Source organism: Equus asinus, chromosome 7, assembly GCF_041296235.1.
Source record: "Equus asinus isolate D_3611 breed Donkey chromosome 7, EquAss-T2T_v2, whole genome shotgun sequence".
Lineage (NCBI taxonomy): Eukaryota > Metazoa > Chordata > Mammalia > Perissodactyla > Equidae > Equus > Equus asinus.
In genome coordinates, this window is record NC_091796.1 from 18,367,755 (window position 1) to 18,390,607 (window position 22,853).

The following is a 22,853-nucleotide window of genomic DNA, read 5'->3' on the forward strand; positions in this document are numbered from 1 at the left end:
TCAGCTACTCAGTTACCCAAGTAGCCCATTGTTACCTCCTGGAAAGAAACTAAGCTTTAAAATATGCATTCTGTTATCCAAATGCTATTGGACCAGGGAGAGATGGGAGGCACAGTTAACGCACCAACTATTTCACGGTAGTGGAATTTGAGGCAACAGAGCAAAAGAGAGCATCAGTATTGATGACTTTTGGCTTGGCTGTGGCTTATAAAATATTTTGTGTTACCAAACTGCGGAGTTATGGAACTTGGTCTGTAATAGACTGACACCCCATTTCCAGTAACCTCACTGCTTGCCAGATTATTCTGACCACTTGGCCGGGTCAGCCATCCTTGTCTTGTTCTAATGTCTATGCTGCCGCCCAGTGGCTGCCCCAAGTAATTACACATGTACCTGGCGTGCCAGGCTCTCATCCCTGATTTTAAAAGGCGATATTCAAAGGTCACAGCCTAACCCCCGGGAATCGTTTCCTTATTGCTCCCATTTCATCCAAGGAGATACTGCTCTTTTGCTAAGGAAACTGATGTCAGACATCACTGCAATACACTAGGATATCTTCAGCACAGACAGCTGAAATCAGAGAAAAGATGGATGAATATTTTTCGGCAATTAACTTGCTGTTGAGTTGCCTTTTGCATCTGGGGGTTTAGCCACAATTACTACTTAGATAATCCAGATTTTATTCTACTCCCTAATCTCAGCTCTGATTTTGACCTGGACCATCTGGTGATCATTTAAAAGTATCTTTATTCTGCCCAGGTCCTACAGACTAGGCATCTATAACCGCCCTCCCCCATCTTAAAAAAAAAATGTTGCTAAAGTCCTATTTCACTTTGTGCATTACAGACCTCACTCACGGAGTTTTAAGTATGAACAGTGAGAGTTTTCTGTTAGGTTGATTGGTTCATTTTCCTACTGTTTAGGCAAGCCACACCTCCTCCCAGACACTTGGTTTCCTCATCCATAAATTGAGGGTAATAATTCTTATCCCTGTCTCTGGGGATTGTTGTGAGAATTAAATGTGATAAAATGAGAAAGTCTTTTGCCCACTGCAAAGCTCTTTGCAACTATCGTCGGAACACTGACCTGCAAATCTCGCGTTTCCAGCTCCGGTATTATTGAAGAAGATCCAAGCCGAGATGTTCCCTGACCACTCCGGAAATGTAAAATTAAGCTGCCAGTTTGCAGAGATTCATGAAGATTCTACTATCTGGTGGATGAAAGATTCCAAGTCAATAGCGGAAGTGCAGAGAAGGTGCGATATTTGCCCCAGTTACTTGTCACAGTTGTTGCTTGAGTATTTCACGACACAGTTCTAGAAGAAAATAACAAAATTATAGGAAGCAAAAAGGAAAATTGAAGCAGAAACTCCACACCCAAAATATCCAAGAAGAGTAAGTAATGGAAAACAGAAGTCTGGACAGGGAAAATGGTAGAGGGTTCTTGCACTGGCTCTGTCACCATTGAGTTTTGTGGCCTTAGGAAAATATTGGAACCTTTCATTACATTTTTAATAGCAAGGGAACGTGTCAAATCATTTTCTAGCCTGAGGTTGTGTGGTTCCGAGATTAAAGAGGAGCTCTCTTCTGCATGTCTGTGAATTTTGCTGTGTTCTCTGTTTCATAAATTTCCATTAACCTGATGAACCTCAAACACAGGTAAGAAAGTGAATCAAAAGGAAAAAATAATCCTTGAGATTATAGAAAAGTAGCAGCTATTGAGGGTGATACCAGCCATCTCTAAGAAGGAATAACGGGTTTATTTCGGGGCCCTAGGATATTAGAGGAGAGGAGAAGGAGGAGGGGAGAGAGATGAGAGTGAGAACCATTGCCAGGAATTCCCCGTGTGGAAGGAACCTGATGAATGGCTTCCTGAAGCCCTTTCTTGGCAATAAATTGAGGAGGGGTGGCTCATTCTAGAAACAAATCACCTGTTTAATGGAAACCAGCGTAACTCAAACAATCCTCAGAAGCTTCTTACTGCCGAAGGAGGTCCCAGTTCAGCTCCCTGAGTCACAAGAGGTGTTTCTACTCCCTTAATCTCGTCACGAGTAGACTACAAAAGTGAGAAAAATCTGAGCTTTCTATATAACTAAATCAAAGTTGTCTGCTTGGAACAGATGTCTGGAAATTATGTCCCAAAAGCAACTATGGAAGAGTTGAGCTATGGTTTCGTTTCCATAACATCGCTCCAGAAAATCCAACTGGATTGTGATGGATGTAATAGGCCCACTTTGCCTAAAATGTTGTCATCCCCCTGCTTGTCTTACATATGGCTTAGGGAGAATTATAATGGAGAATAAATGACTTGATTTTCAAGTCAAGGAGATCCCCCAGAGCTTTATAAAAAAGAAGTACTAATTATTCATTTGAAGTGCTTTCTGTAGCCGTCAGCCCAGAACAGTTAACCAGTGTTTTGCAGCCTTGCTGGAAGCTCAGAATTGGCAATTGAATCATTCAGGTCCGTTTTCCATTCGAGGTGTCTTAAGAAAACGTAACCTCCTTCTAGGGAGAACATGTCATGAGTAAACATGCTATTTACTAATGACATGTGGCCAGGGCCTTTAAATTCTTAGTGATGTTTGCTTCCTTTCTTCTTGGCGACATTCCCTGGTCTAGGCACACACATTTGCCTTCTCACTGCGAAAATTCAGGAATGTTTGGGAGTCATAACTCCTTTGTATATTAAGAGATCATTTATATTATTTCAGGTGGGTTTTCAAGTGTTATCAAATTTCTTTCACCCTTAATTCCAGTTGAGTGTTTCCTTTTCATATCCCTCCAAGAAATATCTCATTGCCTTCTCAAGATAGAATTTTCAAAAATCTGAAATCTCTCAAACAAATATAATGGAAACACGTAGCAAAGATCTTCTTCGACTCATTAAGTAATGAAGAACCAGTAGGATGGTAAAGCTGTTCAAAGGAGCAGTTGAGGAATAGAGATTTATATCATCAATCTGACAAAAAAATGCTGAAATAAATTTACAGAAAGATACTTGGACAGATAATAAACGTCGGGGGTTATCTTTTCTCCTGGACAGAAAGCTTACAAGCTGTAACTTAAAAGCGTCTGAGGGGGTTCTGTTTAAGTGGTAGATGGTGATGACAAGCACGGGCGCATTCTCCTATAATTAAATCCTCTGTGGGTGAGCCCTTGAAACAGTGACATACAAAGGGAGATGCAATCATCCTTTCGCCTTTGTCCCCAGGTTTTGGATACTTTTCCTTAACAGGCTAAAGTGTGGAAATTAGGTGTCAGGACACTTTCTTGTGGCTGGGGCAAGGCGAATGTACTCTGAGGAAACCAAGAAGAAGGAAGTGGTAGCTTTCTCTGAGTGTTTGTATGATGGTGGTATGTCTTGACTCCATGAAGATCTCAAGTTGGCACACTCTGGTGCTACCCTGGCCAACAGTACCTTCTTGGTAACTAGCGTGCCCTGAGCCTTTGACAGAGCAGTTGTCTCATGGAGTGATTGGCTGGAAGCTGAGCAATGTTTTGGAGCACAGGTCACATCATTCCTGCTGGACAGCCAGGGAGTAAAGAGCTGGCTGCCGTTGCAGGCAGCTTCTCATTGGTTGGCGATAGGAAGGACACCCCAAGGACTTCTCAGCCCAGACTGGAGGGGGACAGCGGGTGCTGCCCCCTACTGGCTCCCTGGGGCTGATGGTGGATAATGGGGTCCTCTGAGAAGTCCCCAGGTTAGGTACCCTCTCGCTTCAGCCAGTTTAGTTCTTGGCCATGTTATTCTGATCGCGTTCATGGCATGGCCTTCTTTTGTGCTTGTCTCCAGCTAAGCTCCCCTCCTGTTCAGCTCTTTCTGCATTTGTCCATTTCTTCCCCTAAAAGTAAAGAGATTTGTCCCTCACAGGGTAACAGGATGTGAAACTGAGCTTTTTCCCTATTGATTTAAGAAGATGCAAGATCACTTCTTTTCACTTTCCACAGTTTAAGTTGGTATGTTCTGTTTGTGCATCTCCTCCCAGACTGGAAGGGCAAGGACTGTGCCTTTCTTTAATTTTACCATTGAATGCCTCAGTACGGGGCACACAGCTGCTAACCCACTCTGATGGTCCATGACCAGTCACTAGACTAGACCCTTTGCTGGAGCCTCACATGCCTGGTGCTGGTCACTCCTCATACTTCGAAGAGATGGTCTTGCTCTTTCCTCTTTCCCAGAGGAGGAAACTGAGGATGAGAGACTAGGTAACATGCCTGAGGTCAGCTCAGGATTTGAATCCAGGCCTGTCTGACTCCTAAATTATTCCTCCCAGAAAAAGGTCTTGGATGGGAGTAATAGGTCAAGACAGAAAAAAGTTCTGGGCCAAGTCATCAGAGAATCAGGGAATTTCTGGGTTGGGAGGAAGATGTTCATGAGACAATTCTAGTTCAGCAGCCAGCTGTTCTGGTGGAGCTCGACTGCTGTTTCAGGAACAGACATGCTGTGCTAATCAATGAGCCACTAGAGAAGGGCGTTGCACCAGCCCCTCTGTGACTCTCTTAAGACTTTCAGCCCTGTCAGGAAATCTTCCCCTTATAACTGGGCTTTCAATCGTGTGTTCAGGATGTGTTCAGAGGCCCCATCAATGGAAAAAGAATTATGATTTAGGGGACTTTGTTTTAAGTCACTGGTACATTCCAGAAGAGTCATGTATACATCAGAGACTTCAAATTTATTGAAAAACCAACCACTAATGAACTCTTTTGTTGAATGTGCAACTGAGACAAACTCAAGACAAATGGACTTTGTTGTTGAGCTGTGAAATGAACCAAAAGTGAAACATACCCTGCACACACACAACTTGGTGAATGTTTAAACAAAATTCATTATATAGAACAAAACTAAAACAATATTTGAATATCGTTTTTTGGTTGCAAAGCAAGTTTTTTGTTTGAGACTTTGGACTAAAGATTGTGGCTTTACCCACAATTCCAGTTATCCCAGATTTGAGAGCAGGAATCACAAATCACCTGGGGAGGCAGCTTAATGAAGGCAAGATGAGGGCTCCAGGCTCAGGCTATCTTGGTTTAAGTCCTGAGTCTACCTTTATCAGCGGTGTGACCTTAGGTCATTTGCTTAATCTTCCTCTCTGTGAACTGGGAATAGTAAGAGTACTTCTCTCATTAGATTGCTCTGAGGGTGACATGAAATAGACCTTTCAGTGATTAGCACAATGGCTGGTACATACCAAGCACTTGATGCACATTCGCTATCATCATCATCATCATCATCATCACCTCTGCCCCCACCAGTTTTTCTATTCATAGCACAGTGCTTGGAACTTAATAATGGTGGGTGGGTGGATGGATGGACAGATGGATGGATGGTTGATATTCACTAGGGGAATGCATTATTTAAAAGAGTTTTCAGCCATGAGTCCTTATATACAGCAAAGACCTTCTTTCTCTTGTGTCTTACTGTGTCTGTGTTCAGATCTGGGTTTGGAATTTTTAGGTTTCCATCAAGCACACGACACCTGATCAGTAACATAATGGAGGTGAATTCTGATCAGAAATATTAACAACATCCTCCAGATTTCACAATTCCACTTCCTTGGTCTACTCATGGCAGTCAAAACTCCCAGACATTTCTGTGTATTAATATTGCATATTCGTTGAGGGTGTTAAACCAAAAATGTATTGATCGTCCTCTACAGATACATAAGTTATTTAAACCGCTTATCACCATCTTGTCCTTTAGCCAGCTCATTCTCTAAAAACATTAGGACAGGAGCATTAGCTTCTTTCTCCTTAAGTGTATTAGAAAAATGCAACTTCAGGATGATGATGCGTGCAAACCTTAATGTCCCCCATTGCAGTGCAGGAGACAACTCCACTGTGTCCTTGGCCATCGTTCAAGCCAGCCAGAAGGACCAGGGCATCTATTATTGCTGCATCAATAACAGTTATGGAAAAGTGACTGCTGAATTTAATCTCACCGCTGAAGGTAAACTTCAGCTTTTCACTTTCAAATGAAAAGCACTAGCCCCTACCACTTCCAAATGTTCATCTGTACTGAGGGCATTCTCTTCTTTGTCTTCTAGTTCTCCAACAACTTTCAAGTCACCAGGATATTAAAGGTAAGCCAGTCTGAGTTGGATGTTAGAAGAAATGGGAGAACCATAAGGCATGAGGTAGCTCCTGGAGTCAGTGGTAGAAGCAATATTCCCATGGACTCGTCTACCCAAGTAGGAGAGAGCCCAGGAATGACAGAGAAATGCATGACAGCTCAGGAGCTGTTTCAGCCTGATTGCAAGGCCTATTATAAGTGCATGAGGCCATGAATATCCAGAAGTGTATTCTTTATGAAAGAGATCAGACTGTAGCCGTGCACTTGTTGGGAACCTGTGGAGAGGGAGTTTGGGGTTAAACTTTTTCCTTTAAGCGTCAGACTTGCATTCAGCCCATCTGCATGGAGTTTTCAGCCTCTGGCACTTACACAGCCTGTTTTGTTTCTTCAATTTACTTTTCAGTTTGACTAGCTGAACAGATTCCCAAAGGGAGCCAGGTGTCTAGGAGAGCAACTCCATTCATTTGCATCTTAATAAAAGTGAAAGATGGGGTTTCATGCTTTCCTTTGACATTTGTGCACACCTGATGTAGCAGGAGCCTAACAGCTCCTCCTGAACACTCACGCTGCCGCTGGGCCACCCGCTGAGTACGTTTAATGGAGTCCATGCTCCTCATGGATTTCCTCTTAGGGAAAATTACCAGTCCCCACACTCGTGCCCACCCCCACCTAGAAGGGTGCTGGTAATTTTTTTTTTTTTTTTTTTGAGGAAGATTAGCCCTGAGTTAACATCTGTGCCCATCTTCTTCTATTTAATATATGGGACGCCTGCTAAGAGCTGACTGTGGGCCTCTCTTCCCAGCTCCACATTCCTGTGATGTCGCACCAGCAGTTTAAAATTGGCCACAGTGAGAGTGTTTACACCATAGAAATTGGAAAACACTACAAAAACCAGGGCCTCCCCACCCCCCAGGCAGGTTGTTAAAAATTTACCAGCTGTGACAGGCACAAACTTCTTACTTTTAAGAGTAACTGAACTTTAGAAATGTTGAGACTTTGAAGGAAAACAGTATGAGTAAATATAGCTCATATTCACTGGGCTCTGCTGTATATACATAAAACACTTCCTATATTCTTTAAGTGGTATTAGGGTCCAAATTTTCCAAATAAATTAATCATGTAACTAGAATTGACAAGATCTGGGTTATAGAGAAAGCATTCCCTCTCCATTTTGTTGTCTAATTTTTAAGTTTAACTTTAAAAAAAAAACTATACTCCTCTCAATAAATTAAAAAGAAAATTTCTGGTTCTATTCCTTAGGATGAAATCTGTGATACAACTCTCTCCTTAGAATTTATCTGAGAAAATATCCTATTTGCCTGCCTGTCTTCCTGCTGCCCCACCCGAATTCTCTCTAGAAACAGTGACAGGTCACTCTGCCGGAGGCTGCTGCTAGCCTTTGTGAAAAGTCTTGGAGCATCTTTCCACTAGCACCTTCGCCCACTTTTTCTATTTGAAAATCCCCCACCAGCCCCCTTTATTTCTTTCTGGCAATAAGTTGGCCTGGATCAATACCCTTTAAGAGTAGTTTTAGTCTCCTTGTACTTTTAATAGCTAGCATCAGTCATAGTCTGCTCTTAACACATATGATTTGAAAATATTTTTAAAAGGAGAGAAAAATATTTCTCTGAATATTCTAAATAAAAATGTGAAGTGGGATTTTCATTCTGATGGCTTTCTTCTTTTAAACATTCAGAAAGATGACAGTTTTCATTGACTTTAGGAGTGGAAGGTGTTTTTAAAAATCTTAACAATCGTATTTAATTGAAAGCCATCTTATTTTCTTTTTTTTTTTTTTAAAGATTTTTTATTTTTTCCTTTTTCTCCCCAAAGCCCCCCGGTACATAGTTGTGCATTCTTCGTTGTGGGTTCCTCTAGTTGTGGCATGTGGGACGCCGCCTCAGCGTGGTCTGACGAGCAGTGCCATGTCCGCACCCAGGATTTGAACCGACGAAACACTGGGCTGCCTGCAGCGGAGCGCAAGAACTTAACCACTCGGCCACGGGGCCAGCCCCGAAAGCCATCTTATTTTCTTCTCTGAACTCTGACTTGGTCGTCTCTAGTTTAAAATGGAACATTCTGATTGAATGCATGGTCATCTGAAACACGTGCAGAATCGACTCTGAAACAGCTGCTAGAAAACTCAAAAAATATTCTACTTTTTTTTTTTTTTTACAAATAATTCTACTTTTTTTCAATTTCTCTTCAAAGGCAGTTCTTTTTACTTATTTTGCTTCATTTTTTCGCCTATTATATCTACGACATGCATTCTCAACAGAGGCAGTATCATCCCCAAGAGGCGAAAATTGATTCTTGGGGAGGCAAAAAAAACGTATTCTTCTTGTGTGTAAAGCATGGATATACACACAGTACATGAACAGGTATACAGTACATCTGTGGTGCTAGAATTTTATGGGGGACAGTTAGAAAAAAGTCTAAGAGGCTCCTCACTGGGGGGCACAAGGAAAAAAGGTTGAGAAACATTCGTTTATCAGACTTTACCGTTGGTCCTTCCTCCCTCTTCTGTACTTTATCTTCTCAACTTTTCTTTAATCACCTTGCATGGTTCTGCTTTTGTTTTCCAGATCCGTCTAAAATTCTTTTCCCAGTATCCCCAGTTTGGCTTCAACCAATCTTTTCCCCTTTCATCTGATCCACTAGGGCCTCACACTGATCTTCCCACATCTCCTCAATGACCCGTCTCCCTGTCAGCACCCACCCATCTCATCTCTGAGCTATGCCTCTGTGAGGGGTTAAGTGTGGTTTCCCCTCCTAGGTTCTACAGGTCAACCTTGTCATTGTCCCTATGTGGGAACGTTTGTTACCCAAGGAGCAGGATTGGGGGATATTCTGTCTAATTAAAGTTGTGCTATGTTTTAGGATGTGAAGAGATTGAATTCAGCCAGCTCATCTTCAGAGAAGACTTCCTCAATGACAGCTACTTTGGGGGCCGCCTGCGCGGTCAAATTGCCACAGAGGAGCTGCACTTTGGGGAAGGCGTCCACCGGAAAGCCTTCCGCAGTAAAGTAATGCAGGGCCTCATGCCAGTCTTCAAGCCCGGCCATGCCTGCGTACTCAAGGTGCACAATGCCGTTGCCTACGGGACCAGAAACAACGATGAGCTCGTCCAGAGAAACTACAAACTCGCTGCCCAGGTGGGTCCACCTGCCCTAAAGGTGGCACTTGAAGTGGGAGAGGGACCCATGATAACCTGAGATGAAAATTAGACTCAGAATTAATGGGATTGTCTCCAAGAGGGTGTTTACTCCCTTTGGGATGTGGTTATAAGGGAGCCACTGGGTTAAGGCTAAATGCTGGGAGTCATGTCTCAGTTCTCAGGAGTAATTTCTTGGACTCAGCCTATGTCTGGAGGCACCTCATCAGTTCTGACCCGGGCTGGGATCGTTTCTGTTCCTAGGAAGCCCTATGAGATCCCTGGGCGTTTCTTGGATGCAGGATGACATGGAAAGTGGGGGTTCTAAGCTACACCAAATTCCAGGATTCCCAAGGACAGCTAAAATCAGAACCCGTTTCTGGAGTGTTTTGTTTTGTGGAGGAGGAGGTGGCTGGGGTGTATTCAGAAGGGTCAGCACTTGTCCTGTTCCCTGTCTTTCTGACTTTGGTTCAGTGTCAGCCCGTAAGCTATGGAGAGAGATTGACCCAAGTCTCTAGCTAAGTTCCCACCTCTCTGTGTTATTCAGTCACAGAACTCTGAGGCAAGAGGAGAGCATTAGCTTCTCTTCCTGCCTCCCCATCCCACTTTGGTCCGTGTATCTCACTTTTGACATTCGCACTGGCCAAGCTTCAGGAGAGCTGAGTCTAGCTCTCTCACGAACCAGGTGCCTTTTAAAAAGCATTACCTATAAAATGAATAGGTGTTCTCCGATGAATCTCTCAGGTGCCCTAAGCATTAGTTATCCATGATTCTCCCAGATGTGGCAATGTCACGTGGGACTTGGTGCTCATGAAGGTAGCCCCTCTTCTCCGAGTATAGGATTTTGCTAATTGTCTTCCTTTCTCCTCCAAATCCACCCTTCTTTTTTCTTTTCTTTCACTGAATATTCCTTCCATCTCAAGTATCATCTGGCCCAGTCATGGAAAATCCCCCAGCATCCAGACTCCTACTCAGAGAGGCCCTACTGAGTAGAAAGCAGAATCCAGTTTGCTTTTTCTAAGACAACAATCTTGGCAAAGTGTTCACTGTTTACAACTCAAATTACACCTTTGAAGAAGCACCTCAGGTAGGAGAACTCATGGAAAACCCAGCAGGCCCCAAGCTTACCTGACGTCCTGCCAAGGAACCAGCACCCTCAAGGGTAAACTTCAGCCATGCAGGTTCCAGAAATTTTATAGTTCAGGGACACTTGGCCCCAGAGACCACTTGGCCTTCAGCTGGATAGTTCCTTCAGGTCTCAGAGCTCTTCTGTAAGTGGCCAGCTCTAGGTTGTAATAATTTTTGGTTTTGTGTTCCCAACCAGGGGATAGGTTTGAGAATCCACTGGCTGGATCTATAATAGGAAATCTGATTAGCATTTCCAAGCAACTCTCTCAATTTCTTCTAATCACTTGGATTTCCTGTGTTTTCGGGTGATATAGGAATGCTATGTCCAAAATACGGCCAGACACTATGCCAAGATCTATGCTGCTGAAGCACAGCCTCTGGAAGGCTTTGGAGAAGTGCCAGAGTAAGTGTGTTCACCCTTTCTTGTATTACCACCCTTGACTGGTTGGGGGCCTGGAGGGATGAGAGGGTGAGAAGGACCAGTAGGACAAGCATGTCAATTGGTCTCTGTCTGTAAGCTCCATCAAGGCACACATGGCTGCTGTCCTGTTCTCCACTGGGTCACCAGAGGTTTACAGAAAGACACTTGATAAATAGTCTTCAAACAAATGTACGTATGTATAGGTGGTTGGATGAATTCAATAAATGTATCCATCATGTTAAATAGAAAGGAAAAGGTATCTACTCTCATGGATGTTACATTGTCTAAACAATAAACAAATATAAGGGAACACAAGAATATCACAAAATGGTTCATCTCATGGTGAAAATAAAATATGGCGCTGTGTCAGGGAAGAGAGAACTGGGTGATCAGGAATAGAGAATCACGGTACCCACTTCCTGGAATCCTACAGAGATAAATTACACCGATTACTTTTATCCTCTTATTAACTAAATATTTGTTGACCCAAGGAGATTTTCGGATGTCTGGAGCTTGTGTTTACTGATCTCTTTATCTGGTTGAGATCATATGTGCGTGCTTAAGTGGAAAGAGAAGGTGCTGTGTCAGTGCACATTGGAAATTTCAGACAGAACAGTCTGTCATTCATATATCAGTAAAATATGTCAAGGCGAGGAAAGAAGGGAGGAATTCTTGTCTACACCATCCCTGTTAGCTCACAAAATTGGAAAAATTCTCTCCCTGAGGTGGTATGTGGAGCATACTATGTATAAATTCTAATACTTTCTGCCCTTTGCCAAGAAATGCTTACATACTTATTTAGTCCACAAACGTTTCTCAGCAACTTCAAGACAGATTAACATAATGCAAAGAAAAAAACACTCAAATTGCCTCTGTGTTGAATACGCTAAGACAGCAACCCGGACCGAGTTGGGTCCCCTGTTATAAGAACTCCTCCTGCCCCGTTCTCTCTCTTCTCCAGCCCCCCTCCTCCCAGTCTCTGTCCTCTTAGCCTGTGCTCAAGGAGGAAGAGTCAACCCCGTGACCAGTCCACCACGCACAGAACCGCGGCACCCTCCTGCAGGGGCAGACCCAAGTTTTGTGTGGCTTGACTTGTACACAATTTGGGGCACTTTCTAAGGAAAAGAACACAAAATTATGAATATAAAGATTGGTCCAGGGACTTGGAAAGGTCTTGCACAAGTGAGGGTAAGGAGGGATAGGGATAAGGGTCCTCAAAAGGGCATCTGTGCCAGATCCCACGTTCATTTGAATCAGAGGATTCTACACCAGAAAGACACACACACACACACACACACACACACACACACGGTGCCTACTCATCTCCTCTCCACTGCTTTATTTTTTCACGTAGCACATAGTGCTGTACATTTACTTGATTATTGTCTGTCTCCTCCATTCAATGTAAGATCCTTGTGAGCAGAGCCTCTGTTTTCTGGAACTGCGTCTGGAAGAGTGTCTGATACATAGAAGCTACTGAATGAATATTTGTTGACTGAATGGAAGGAAAGAAAGAAAGATGGAGGGATAGCTGGAAAGATGGATCTGTGATGGATGGATAGGTGGGTTACAGTCACCAGTGACCAGTTATAGTTATAGTGGTTATAGTGACCAGTGGGTCATTGAGACATGACTATAATGAAGACATTCATTTCTACAGAGCAATTAAACCCCATCCCAAAGAGGAGTTTCTGATCAACTCTAGGAACAAATGACAAACAGAAACACAGCCTTTTACTCATGGAATAATCATTGGGGGTTTTTTAATTTAAATCTAACAGAACCCAGGGATTTATTCCGCAGCTCCCTGCTACTCCAGTGAGGGTAGAATGCCCCCAAAGTGTTTATTCCCATCAGGCAACATGATGTGTGCGCATGTTCTCGTCCCTTCCAGGATCATTCCCATTTTTCTTATCCATCGACCTGAGAACAACATCCCTTATGCAACAGTAGAGGAGGAGCTGATTGGAGAATTTGTGAAGTATTCCATCAGGGACGGGAAGGAAATAAACTTCTTGAGAAGAGAATCGGAGGCTGGTCAGAAGTGTTGTACCTTCCAGCACTGGGTATACCAGAAAACAAGTGGCGGCCTCCTAGTCACGGACATGCAGGGTGAGGAGAGCAGCTTGACCAGGGCTCCAAGGATGCTGTGGGCCTGGAATATTCCTGGGCATGGGGAGGGGAGGAGAAGGAGGGGTCTGCTGAGTCACTTTAAGCACCTTTGCCAGTAGGAAGTGTTACTAATGTCTCATCAGAAACAAGGTGTGACAGAGGAGTCCTAAATGACCAGCCAAATGGAGGAATAAAGTACATTTTAATAATTCATGCCAATAACGCCTTCCCATTACAACAGGTAACTAAAGATTGGCTTTATTGTTATATCCTCAACAGGCAAAATTCAGAAATATATATATGAAAATCTGGATATACCAAAACGTAAACTAAGATGACATAATTCATTTTTAATAAGTAAAAGAGTCTTTCACAGTTGCTTTAGTTTTTATCTCCCCTGGTAAATTTACAGCATTTTCAATTTATGTACAAATTGTTAGGAAACATTTGTCATATGAAGTGGGGATGTCATAATTAGGTTTCCCATAGAGAAAGCCCTGAGACAAATTGTGATTTGGGGATTCCCCAAGACTGCCATCAGGTTCATTAACTTTCTGGAAGGCCCTGCAGAACTCAGAGAAGCCTTTACACTCATGGTTATGGTTTATTACAGTGAAAGGATACAGGCTCAAATCAGCAAAGGTAAGAGGCACACGGACAGAGTCAGGAGAGACCAGGTGGGAGCTCCCAGTTGTCCTCTCCTGTGGAGTCATGTGGACAGTACCTGCTTTTCCCAGCAATGAAGTGTGGCAATATGCATGGAGTGCTGTCAAGCAGGGAAGCTCGCCCGAGCCCTGGTGTTCAGAGTTTTTACTGGGGGGTCCATCACATAGGCGTGACCGACTGCCCATAAGGTTGACCTTAGTCTTTAGCCCCTGCAGAGATCAAGCTGATACCACATGGCCCAAGGTGCTAGGCAGACAAAGACACTCTCATCAGGCAGGACATTCCAATGGCTTAGAGGTTGCCTCCCAGGAGTTGGGCAAGTATTGAACCTTTATTTGGGCAAGGTTAATCCTTTACTGTTCACAAATGTTCAAGTACAAATATTTGGGAAGAGATCCCAGGAAACGTTGGTAGAAGAGCGGGGAAGTGTGACAGGAGAGGGGAGAACAGCCAATAAGCATAATACAGCCAGTTACCACTGTGGGCAGCTGAAGCTCACGTCTGCTGCGGGAACTCTGGGAGCCTGTGCAGAACACTCTTCTCAGAATTGTTGCACCCAAGGAGTGTGGCAGCAGGGGTGTTTATACCCCAATTCCCTTTAGGTTCCAGTGGCAGGCTGCTCCTGGTGGGGGCGTTAACTCCCTGCACTTGCCGCCTGCCACACGGGCAAGCCAAGCAGAGCAAAGCAGGCTCCTGTGCTCAGAGAAAGGCAAAGAAATGCTGGTGGTGGCACCTGGAGGTGGAGCCACTTGCACGGAAGTGGTTAGAGTGAGGGAAATGGGTGGGGCATCCACAGCTTCTGCCACAGGGGTTTTCTATTTCTTTTCCTTTCCAAATAATAATGTTGTTAAGAAAAATCTGAACTGTAATTATTTGCCTACTAAATGTCAGACGCTGTCATCTACGAGAATCTCAAGCTCTATCTGTAGCGTGGTGGTGAAGAACAAGACTGCCTCTGGGTTCTAGTCCCTGCTCCTCCACTTCCTGGCTGTTAGCCTTGGGCAAGTTACTTCCCTCTCTGTGCCTCATACTTTCCATATGGAGTTGTTATGAGGATTAAATGAGATCATAAAACTTTTAGCACAGCATTGACACGTAACATGTGTTCCCTAGTTTTTTAATTTCTGTTTTGAAATAACCATAGACACAAGAAGTTACAAAAATGTACAGAGGTCCCTGTGTACCCTCTGCCCAGCTTCACATAATGATAGCATCTTACATAACTACAGCACGTTATCCAAACCAGGAGATTCACATTGGCACGATGTAATTAAGTAGACAAAGACCTTACTTAGATTTCGCCAGTTTTTGTATGCAGTCATTTTTTCCTATTATTTTATTTAATCTTCATAATAATCCTCCAGAGAAGATATTATGATCCCCTTTTTACAGATGGGAAAACAGAGGCCCAGAGGTGGTGATTTAATTGCCTGCTGTCACTCAGCTAATGAGCTGAGAGATCCAAGACTCCAACCCATGATTTCTGACTCCAAACCCCATGTTCTTTCCACTAAACCACAAACTGACAAATTGGCAAGAGATTTCCAAGTGTCTCTTGATGTTAAATGTTCCCATGAGGAACTCCTCGAGGGCCAGCTGGGAAGTGCAACGTTACAGTTTGCAGACGGGGCCGATCTGCAGATTGAAGGTGGCCATATCTGCTCACTTTTTGAAGAGGATTTGCTGCCACACACACAATATGGTCTTAACAGACAGCTTTCTATTCTAATTAGACCCCAGCTGTACAATTGTTGCTGCCCCCCCATCTTTTCTCCTTCCGAGTTAATTTTGCATTAAATATAATTCTTCTCCTGAAAAGCAGCACCCTGGAGCTTCCCACACAGCTGGGTTCTCTTCCAGGCACTACTTAACAACCGTAGTGGAATATCACATCTCTCTGTCAGTGATGTGTGCGGTTTAATGTGTCGGCACGGTGTTCTATAGCCGTGTTTATTTACTCTCTGCTGCTGCTGGGAAAAACCTTTTTATTGTCATCGTCCTTGTGGCACAAGACAACACATCCATTCTCTAAACAATCTCCACGTTTTATAATTTTCCTGAGACACTGGAATTAGGATTAGAAAAGATGAACAAATCCAAACTCAACCATCACCTTCTCAAACTCTAAAAAGTCATCCCCTCCCTGGTTGCATTTGCTTGTTGACAGGATTGATGTGGGTCCTGCAGCTTTGAGAAGTAAAAGCTGCGCCTGTGATTGGCCCTAAGATCCTCACCCTGGTGAAACCACTAGGGTTTCTAAGAAGTGTCACCCCCAAAGACCCAAGAACCCAAATTCTGGAGAATGAACTCCTAAAGCTACCTGCTTCCTTCCTTCCATCAGATAAGACCTGTAGCTGATGATTGTTCCCAATTCGGCTTAATAGCTGCACATTAGAATTTAAATTATTGTCCTGCAGAGACCCTTAATAACCTGGGAAATTATTAAACCGAGAGAGAAATTTCCTCTTAAAAATTATGTTCTGTTTTTCTAAACTGTAAGTGACAGCTGGTATTGTGAGAAGCAAGGAAAAGCAATTCCCCAAGTTCAAGGACGTTTCGCCAAATGACTTTTAAAAATTGGACTTCTGTGCAGCTTAGAGCTGTGATTTTTAAATACAACTTTCCACAAAACAAGATGTCCAAAGGGAGCTTTTGCAATTTGGTGTTTGGGGGTTTTTTTGAGCACGGTCCCTGTAATAAAAGCTATGTGAAGCATTTCTACGTATGTTCTAGTTGTTAGCAGCTTTGAAAGAATGAGATGAATTAGTTGCCAACTGTGAAAGGCTTTTACAATGCTCAGTGGCTCACCCAAAGGGCCATGTCTAATTTAGCTCACAGGTGCACTGCTGAAAACCAGGGCTCGTTGCTTCTGTCTGAATAGCCAGTCTGAATAGCAACATGGCCTGTTTTTTTGCCGTGTTCCAGGCAGACACTGCTGAATCAGAACATTAACCCTTTAGCTTCCCTTTTCTGGGCCTCAGAAAACAGTGCTCATAGGAGTGGAGACCCATGGGACTAGGTTGCCATCAAGTCTGACTCTCAGGGTTGGTTTTGCGGGGGATGCTCAGACTGGTTTCTTTGCTGCCAGGCCCATCACTTAGCAGGTCACCTGCTGGATGAGGGGAATAGAGCAATCACAGCCTGGCCCAGATAGGACTAGAGTCAGGGGCAAGAGAGGAGGCAAGACCCGGGCCTGGCATCTGGCAGGTCCAGACACATGAGTGGGGTAGCCCCATGGACCCTGTGCCCGGCCATCAAAGGCCTGTCACTAGATTTCATGGGTGAGACTGAGTAGACGGCCACTGAATTGGAGCAAGTGCCCATAGCCAACAGCCGAGAGAGACAGGGGCAGAGCTGGTCCCTGGTGTGGCAAGGAGAATTCCAGAAAGGCCAGAGGCCATTCACACTCTGGGCGTCAGAGAAGTTTGCCTTCTTCCAGACCTGGCAGAGGTTAAGGCTGTAGAGTGAGATGGGGAGGCGGGCAGGGTGACAGAGGATGGCTCTTCTCTACTGCAGAAGGTGATGGCAAGCTTGCCCTTCCCGACCGAGCAAGACAGGAGGATTTCCCATTCTCTTTGCATCCTGATTCCTTAGCCACTCTCCTAATTGCTCCTGCTGGGGAGACAGAAGCAAAATGACTCCTGTGTGCCTGGGATTCTATCAGGAATGCCTGTGGCGCTTCGCCGAACCGGAGTGGGAAGCTCAGGAGCTATTTTGCTGTTTTGGTTTGGAAGTCCCCCGCCCCCAATGGTTTAATGGATAGAGGTTAGGAAAAGCATCGAAGGGTTAGACCACGGGTGACACATGTAAACATCTCCAAGCCAATGGTTAAAAGTCAGCAACTCAGGAGTGTTTCCCTAGGTCTAAAGCCAACCCAGAAAATCTTCAGTCCTGGATCAGAAAACTGACTGTATGGAAATGGGAAATCACATATCTGGAGTTTGGCTTTGAACTGAGCAAATGCCATGTCAAACTTTCTCATGGATGACCTTGGGTACCCCAACCCATGCCCATTCCACCTCCCACTGTAAGAGTTTCCACTATGAATGAAGAATGAGAAGCAGACCTAAGCCCAAATCAGAGCATTTCTGGGCAGAGAGTTCATGGGACGAGGGACAGGTCTCAGAGCCATTCATGGAGCAGCACCAGAGGGGGCGGTCAGGCAAGCAGAGGACATCATTTCTGGAGCCGCAAAGGGCTTGCATTGTCTGGGGCGGCAGGCTCACTTTCATGAGCCACAACTTCCCTGGACGGCTATGTCAGAGGCCTGCCCTCCCCATTATCATCCCAAAGAGCTGGATGCAAGTCTGAAAGCCTGTCGGGCTCCACAGAAAGAGGCCTCTGCTGATGAAAACAAGGAGGAACTTGTGTGTTTATGCAGGAAGGGAAATGAGGATGTGGCTGTCACTACCCCTCCCCTGAATAGATTGTCAGTCCTTTCTGAGGGGCTCCGTGTAAATTCTGCCTTTGTTCTCTCTTCCTATAGGTGTAGGGATGAAGTTAACTGACGTTGGCATAGCAACCCTGGCTAAAGGGTGAGTAGGAAACAAATCATGTGCATTTTATCATTCAACTCTGGGCTCCAAATATCTTCCAGGCAGATGCCGTTAGGCTGATGCTGGCAAAGCAGATTTCTTGTCCTAACTGGGCATGACAAATGTTCCTGGGATGAATTCAATTCACTTCTCTCACTTACATAAAATATTTACGGACTTTGTTCTCACAGGGAAGCACATTTATTTCCCAACTTTGAAACAAACAAGAACTCTGCAAACACATTTCAAGATTAATTACTAGCGGGAGTGTCATGGGGGGAGAAATGCCAGCATTATTGGGATTTCTTGTAACTATGAATGTTCCATTTTTCTACATTTAATATCTTCACTCTTACAAGCTTCTTTAAATATGTACTGTATATATCTTTTGCAATCCAGTGCAGTGAATTCAATTTGCATATTTTTAATGTATTTTTTCCCAAAAAAAGTACTTTAGGCTACTCCCAGACTTCCATGGTGATGATTCCAGGAGCAAATGGCTATGAAAGATTTGCGATTAGTTACTCTGGTCGTTGTCAATGGTTTTGTTTTCCTAATTTAGCATGGGATGTTGCTTTGCTCCATGTAGGGTATGTCCAGATGGCACTATAACGTTTACCGGGGTATCTCTTTAACACACTGTCCCTTCTCACTGCTTTGCTTGACCACCACTGGGGAGAAAGCAGGCTATTTGTAGGTCTTCATGAAAATAAAATTCTGGATTGGGACCACCATTGCATTTGCCCACTGCTGCTGTTCCCAGGTACTGAAACCATTTATAGTGAAGAGGAAATAGTGGATCAGTGCCTTTTAAGAGGGATGGCTTATGTTTTAAAATGGAGGTTTTGGTATTGTTCAGATATGGTAAGGCCAAGAGATCAGGAGATGACTGCCATTGAAAAGATGGTTTGTTATGCACAGTTGCCAAGAGGAGGAGGCACTCCAGCACAGGGGGGAGCACCTGGTCAGTCAGGAGGCAGAAGGAGTGAGGGGAAAATGTGGTCAAGAGCCTTTCTTGTGGTTTCTGTGGGAAGCAATGCATGAGGCACGGTAAGCGAGCTCAAAATTGCCTAGTTTAAACCTTTTCAGCAGGCTCCAGAGTGTATGGATTGTCCCTAGTTGTCTGGTACCTGCCCTGGGGTGATTGGGGCAGTGGATAGTGGCCCGGGGTGTGAGACCCCAGTAGAGGCGGTGGTGGGAGTAGGTTCTGGATTGGTTAGTTCACCTATTAAAGGTATTCTAGAAGGCCAGGCATTTCCCACCTCTAGGAATTGGCTGTCTCAGGGAGGGGCAGTCCCTCCGGGGTCAGCAAGGCCCCAGACATCAAAGCATCAGAAATACAGCAAAAGAATGGCATGATTAGTACAGCTTCCTGTCCTATGGCTGGGAACAGCTTATTTACGTGGGCTTTCTGCTTATTTGAGACCATCGGCATCGGCAATGCTTTAACAAGCGTACTAATTTTCAACCTTAATGAAGGATGGAGAAAAGTAGAGGGAGTTGAAAAAAGTAGAAAGGGGACCACTCTTTCTTTTAACCTCCAGATTATAAGTCTGATTCGCAAAGTTCTCGACGACTACATGAAGTTTCTGATTTGGTTTTAGAACTAAGATGAAATTTGGATATTCTCCTTCTCAAAAACGCTCAGGATAATAAAATTTTGTGCTGACCGGACCCCTAAATGTTGTATGAGTCAGGGAATTCGGTCACGGCCTTGGGCGTGTGAAGAGAGCATGTCAGGAGGGCATACGATGTAGCGGGGAGAAAGGGGGTTTTAGAGAGATTTGGGTTCAAATCTTGGTCCTGCCATTTCTGATTCTCCTGGTGTATCCTCGCTTCTTGTTGTCATAGGAATTGGGCTGGCCCATGTGATGAAGAGGGTGACCCTGCATCCTGGTTTGCCCAGAATGGTACCATTTCATGCCTGCTGTCCTGTTATCCCACCTAGTTCGACATTTGTCCTGGACATGTTTCCTCATTTAGAAGATAAATTACATCGTGCCCCTATTTATGAAGGGATTTCTCTGAATCCCAAAAGAATTTCCCAAGTAAAGCTTTTCTTTACAGACTCCACGTTCTCTGTGGGACATTGCAAATTCAGGCATCAGCCAGACCTGGTTCGAAGGCTGGGTTTTTGTCTTACCAGCTATGTGGGCCCATGATTTTAAGTTCTCGAAGCCACTGATCTACAGAATGGGGACACAGGGGTCATCTTGAGGATTCCCTCAGTTCATCTACATCCAGTTCCTGAAGCTGACCATGCGCTTGACAAAAATTGGTTTCCTTTCTCCCTCATGCCTCAGCCTGACACCAGAGTAGGCAAATTTCACACAGTTCTTTAGAACAACTTTCTATCAAAACAAAACAGAAACCTGCCCAAGAAGTTTCAAAAGCTAAGACAAGCTTAAGAGTGTCCTTATTTAAGACATCGTTTAAAAGCATCTTAACAGCTTCCAGGAACCCAGACCACATTTTTCTCCTAATTTAAAAAGAAATCCAATCCCTTGGTTTTGTTCTCAGCTTTAATGTGGCTTATCTGGCCTGGGACAGCTGCCCAAGACCCATTAGAAGAGCTGATGGCTGGAGACCAGTGCGGAATGTTGTCTATAAAGTGTTGCTCACTTGCTGCCTTCCCTCCGAGGAGGGTGGGGGAGGACGGAGTGGGAGAGAGGGGAATTCCGGTGTCTGAGAGCTTTGGAAGGCATTATCAGGTCACTTTGTCCACTGTTTCTTGGATTTTTTTTCTTTGAACTTTTCTTTAAGCTTTTCCTTTTAAGCCACAATTTTTTTTTTTCAAAAAGAAAACAAAACATTTCTTAGAAGCCCAGTTTAAAAAATTGATGAAAGGGGGACCTCTGATCAGAGTGTCAGGGCTGGTTAGGAGATCTCTTTGGAGGCACCTGGAACCCCTCTGCTCTGGAGGGAAAACCAGCAGCCTTGTCCACCCTTCTCACGTCCCAAGTGAGGAGCGGAGGTGCAGGGAAGGGGACCCCAGCTCTCAGGCCCATGCTGCACCGCATAAGGTGCCCGAGGACAAGGGGCAGATCCTCAACATTTGGAGGCAAGAGGCGATTGAAGAAACTCTCCAGGGAAAGCTGAAACTGCAAAATGGAGCTCAAACAGTGGGAGAGACTTGGAAAGGGTTCAAATTCAAAGGCAGCTTGCAGACAGGCAGAGAAAAGTCCAGGTGCCAAGCAATCACAAGGAGGGGAGGAAAAGGTTGGGGAGCCATGCAGATGGCAGAGGGCTTTGGGAGAGGGGGAGAGAAGATCGATGGCTAAACATCATTAAGCGCATTCTCTTTATTCTTAACAAGCACCCCCTGTTCACCCCTGCTGGGAAAGGAGAGCTGTGCCTTCTGAAGCCTGGGGAGTGGATGCAGCCCGGAGAAGCTGTGCTCTGTGTAGGCAGCCTTACCCATGGTCTTTCAAAGGCATGAGAAATAATGTAAGGGGTGGAGGGGAGAAACAATGAGGAGGCAAATCTGACTTACTTTAATAACAATTAATAACAATTTATAATAACAATACTCTATATTGTTTAAAACAGAAAGAAAAAAGTCTCCCAAGTGTAGGGCCCCCTGTTCTTTGGCCAGCAGTGGTCAGGATCTTTTGTGAAAGGGGAACCATTGGGTCATTTAAAGGAAATATTCTCTATGTCTCAATCTGCACCATATATTTGGCTGCTGGCACTCCAGTGAATGCAACCTGTCTTATTCTCTTTTCTGATACAAACTGGACTCTTGCACAGGTTTCTGATTTGAAATTGCTCAGCCTTTTAGAGTTCTCTGAACGGGAGAAGGAAAAATGCCTGATTTTATCGCTGGACATTTGGAAATTTTACCAAACCAAACCAAAACCGGTGGAAACCAACACGTGCAGGGGAGCGAGTCATAGTGGGTCCTGCAAACACCACCCCTTCCAAGCCAGCAGTTGAGTTTCTGAGGAGACAGCAGATTGCAATTTAGCCACCAGAGGGCACTAAAGCCAATACTTTTGCCCTTTATTTTCTCCCAGAAAAGCCCATTTCATGTCGCTGGATTGAAGTAGAACAAAGAAAAGTACCTGAGCAGATTTCTTCCCAGTCAGTAAACATTGAACCAAAATAGGAATGATATAAATAGCCACAAAAGATGGCCACCAGCTAGCATCGCCTTTCTAAAGAAAGATGAGGCGTAAGCATGCATGGCGTGCGTTAGGCGGCCCTGACATGGAAACCAAATTCAGGAGAATTTGGACAGAATCACCAAGGGCTTATTCCCTGCAAAGGGACAAATGTGAGGTGATAAAGACCCAAATACCAGGGCAGATGCTTGGGGAGGACCATTGCCTCAAGAAAGCAGGCTCTCCTGGCTTCCCTGTGCCCAGCTCAGTCCTGCAAGCCATAAACAAGAGGAAAGATCAAAATAAAGACCTGCCTTCGGGTCTTCCAGAAAAAAGGCTCTGCCCTCAGCGCCAAGAGCAGCCCAGTTTGGAGCCCCTGTGTGCCCATGAGCAGGTGCAGGGGCTAAAGCCACCCGGGATGCTGAAGCCAGCCACGAGCCCACCGTACTTGGAGAGGAAGGGCCGAAATGAACTTGTGGATGGAAAGAAATGGGATCTAATATTCAAGAAACACACCCCTAGAATAGGCTTGTGTGTGTATGTGTGTGTGTGGTGTGAATGTGTGTGGTATGTGTGTGGGGAGGGTGTGGTGTGGGGAGGTGGTATGTCTATGTGTGTGGGGGGTGTGTGTGTGGGGTGGTATATATGTGTGTGTGTGTGTGTGT

At 44.5% G+C, this 22,853-nt stretch overlaps 1 protein-coding gene across 8 annotated transcripts in view; it reads left to right on the plus strand.

Annotated features, from left to right (window-relative positions):
* Window positions 1-22,853, plus strand: part of ALPK2 (alpha kinase 2) — a 119,911-nt gene that overhangs the window by 85,183 nt on the left and 11,875 nt on the right. For 5 of the 8 annotated variants that reach the window (XM_070512938.1, XM_070512937.1, XM_014859049.3 and 2 more), the window contains 7 exons: window positions 1,108-1,255; window positions 5,819-5,946; window positions 6,044-6,079; window positions 8,950-9,224; window positions 10,666-10,754; window positions 12,667-12,884; window positions 18,037-18,085. In XM_070512938.1, the coding sequence (XP_070369039.1) occupies window positions 1,108-1,255; window positions 5,819-5,946; window positions 6,044-6,079; window positions 8,950-9,224; window positions 10,666-10,754; window positions 12,667-12,884; window positions 18,037-18,085 (943 nt within the window). Of the gene's footprint in view, window positions 1-1,107; window positions 1,256-5,818; window positions 5,947-6,043; window positions 6,080-8,949; window positions 9,225-10,146; window positions 10,311-10,665; window positions 10,755-12,666; window positions 12,885-18,036; window positions 18,086-19,936; window positions 22,763-22,853 lie in introns of those variants that run through there. The other 3 variants (XR_011504385.1, XM_044774797.2, XM_070512939.1) reach the window with 3 other exon arrangements.